This window comes from Nansenia antarctica, assembly GCF_963989245.1.
Source record: "Nansenia antarctica genome assembly, chromosome: 8".
NCBI lineage: Eukaryota > Metazoa > Chordata > Actinopteri > Argentiniformes > Microstomatidae > Nansenia > Nansenia antarctica.
Window position 1 is genome coordinate 39,794,272 of NC_137678.1, and position 2,141 is coordinate 39,796,412.

General features: G+C 50.9%; 1 protein-coding gene across 1 annotated transcript in view; it reads right to left on the reverse strand.

The window, feature by feature from the left end:
* LOC308164191 (structural maintenance of chromosomes protein 1B-like) overlaps window positions 1-2,141 on the reverse strand; it is a gene marked incomplete at both ends in the record, with an annotated part of 49,253 nt that overhangs the window by 31,925 nt on the left and 15,187 nt on the right. The window contains 2 exons of the mRNA XM_080538334.1: window positions 34-219; window positions 1,998-2,124. Coding sequence (XP_080394460.1) covers window positions 34-219; window positions 1,998-2,124 — 313 coding nt within the window. The remainder of the gene's footprint in view (window positions 1-33; window positions 220-1,997; window positions 2,125-2,141) is intronic.

Consider the following 2,141-nt stretch of genomic DNA (forward strand, 5'->3'; position numbering starts at 1 on the left):
CGGCCCTCTCCCCTCCCCCCCTCCCCTCCTCACCTCCAGGTAGTCTATAGGCAGGAAGGTCTCGGGTGCGGCCCTCTTCTCCTTGACGTAGGCGATGCACTCCCGCGCCACCTTCTCAGACGACACCACGATGGCGTTCATGTAGCGGCCGAACACCTTGGTCATGGCCAGCTGGTACCTCTTATGGATGGGGCTGCACAGGTCCACCAGGCGCCCCAACTGGGGGGGGGAGACACGCAACAACTTCAACATTAGATTTCTAAACCAGCACCCGTCCCCTGCTTGCCTGCTGTTGATTGTTTGTTCAGGGTTCCTTCCCACACCTTCTGAAACATCACATTCAAGCACCTTTCAAGGACTTTCAAGACTCAATTCCCTCAAATTCAAGGACCCAACACGGCATAGTTTGAGACAGATCTAGATGAGGATTTATATAATAGGAACTATCCGCTCACAGACAACAATTAAAAAGAGAGGCTTGAATGTGTGAACACTAGATGGTCTCTTTCCTTCTCTACCACAGCACAGCAAAACTATATATTGTGAAATATGTGTCAAGTTAAGCAATACAGAGAGGTGGAGCTACGTTTTTATTTTTATTTTTTTATATATTTTTTTTCTTTAGAGAGAGAGAGAGAGAGAGGGGAATTCAAGCACTGACCCATGTCTATTTTCAAAAACTTTTAAGACCTTGATTTCTTTTTCTCATTCACAAACTTTCAAGTATTTCAAGGACCCGTGGGAACCCTCGTTTGTTGGTCTAATTTCTCCTTGGCTTGTAACTGTTCTTGTTCTCTGCTCTGTTTTGTCTTGTCATGTTCAATGTGTTTTAACTTGTGTATTTCTTTTACCAGGTACTGAGAACCACAGTACCAAGAGTAACGTCTGGAAACCCTCCGTTTGGTAGATGGTAAACAGACTGACTTATATAGCTATGCCTTATTCCAAAGCTCTTTACAACGGCCTCTCATTCACCCATTCACACACACATTCACACCCCAATGGCGGCAAGCTACCATGCAAGGCGCCGGCCCGCTCACTGGGAGCAATTTGGGGTTTAGTGTCTTGCCCAAGGACACTTCGACATGTGGGCCAGCCGGGCTCGAACCGCCGATCTGCCAACCTTGCGATAATTAGACTCTACCGCTCTACCTCCTGAGACACAGCCGCCCCATCTGGGTTGTTTAGAAGTCAAAGGTACAGAGTACCAAAGTACCAAGAGTACGTCTCACCACAGTCTCTGGGTACAGTGTGTGTGTGTGTGTGTGTGTGTGTGTCTCTCCTCACCACAGTCTCTGGGTACAGCCTCCTCAGGTGTGTGTGAGTGTGTGAGTGTGTGTGTGTGTGTGTGTGTGTCTCACCACAGTGTCAGGGTGCAGCCTCCTCAGGTGTGTGTGTGTGTGTGTGTGTATGTGTCTCTCCTCACCACAGTGTCAGGGTACAGTGTGTGTGTGTGTGTGTGTGTGTGTGTGTGTGTGTGTGTGTGTGTCTCTCCGCACCACAGTGTCAGGTGCAGTCTCCGTAGGTGTGTGTGTGTGTGTGTGTGTGTGTGTGTGAGTCTCACCACAGTGTCAGGGTGCAGCCTCCTCAAGTGTGTGTGTGTGTGTGTTTGTGTGTGTGTGTGTGTGAGTCTCTCCTCACCACAGTGTCAGGGTGCAGTCTCCTCAGGTGTGTGTGTGTGTGTGTGTGTGTGTGTGTGTGTGTGAGTGTGTGTGTGTGAGTCTCACCACAGTGTCAGGGTACAGGGTGTGTGTGTGTGTGTGTGTGTGTGTGTGTGTGTGTGTGTGTGAGTGTGTGTGTGTGTGTGAATCTCACCACAGTGTCAGGGTGCAGTCTCCTCAGGTGTGTGTGTGTGTGTGTATGTGTGTGTGTGTGTGTGAGTCTCACCACAGTGTCAGGGTGCAGCCTCCTCAAGTGTGTGTGTGTGTGTGTGTGTGTGTGTGTGTGTGTGTGTGTGTGTGTGTGTGTGTGTGTGTGAGTGTGTGTGTGAGTCTCACCACAGTGTCAGGGTGCAGCCTCCTCAGGTTGTCCATCAGCTCAGTGCGCTGCTGCCTCCAGCGGGTCTCCTGGGTGTCCAGCCTGCAGTCCTGCAGCTCCCCAGGACCTCCCCAGCTCCTGCTCCACCTGCCCCCCCCGCACCC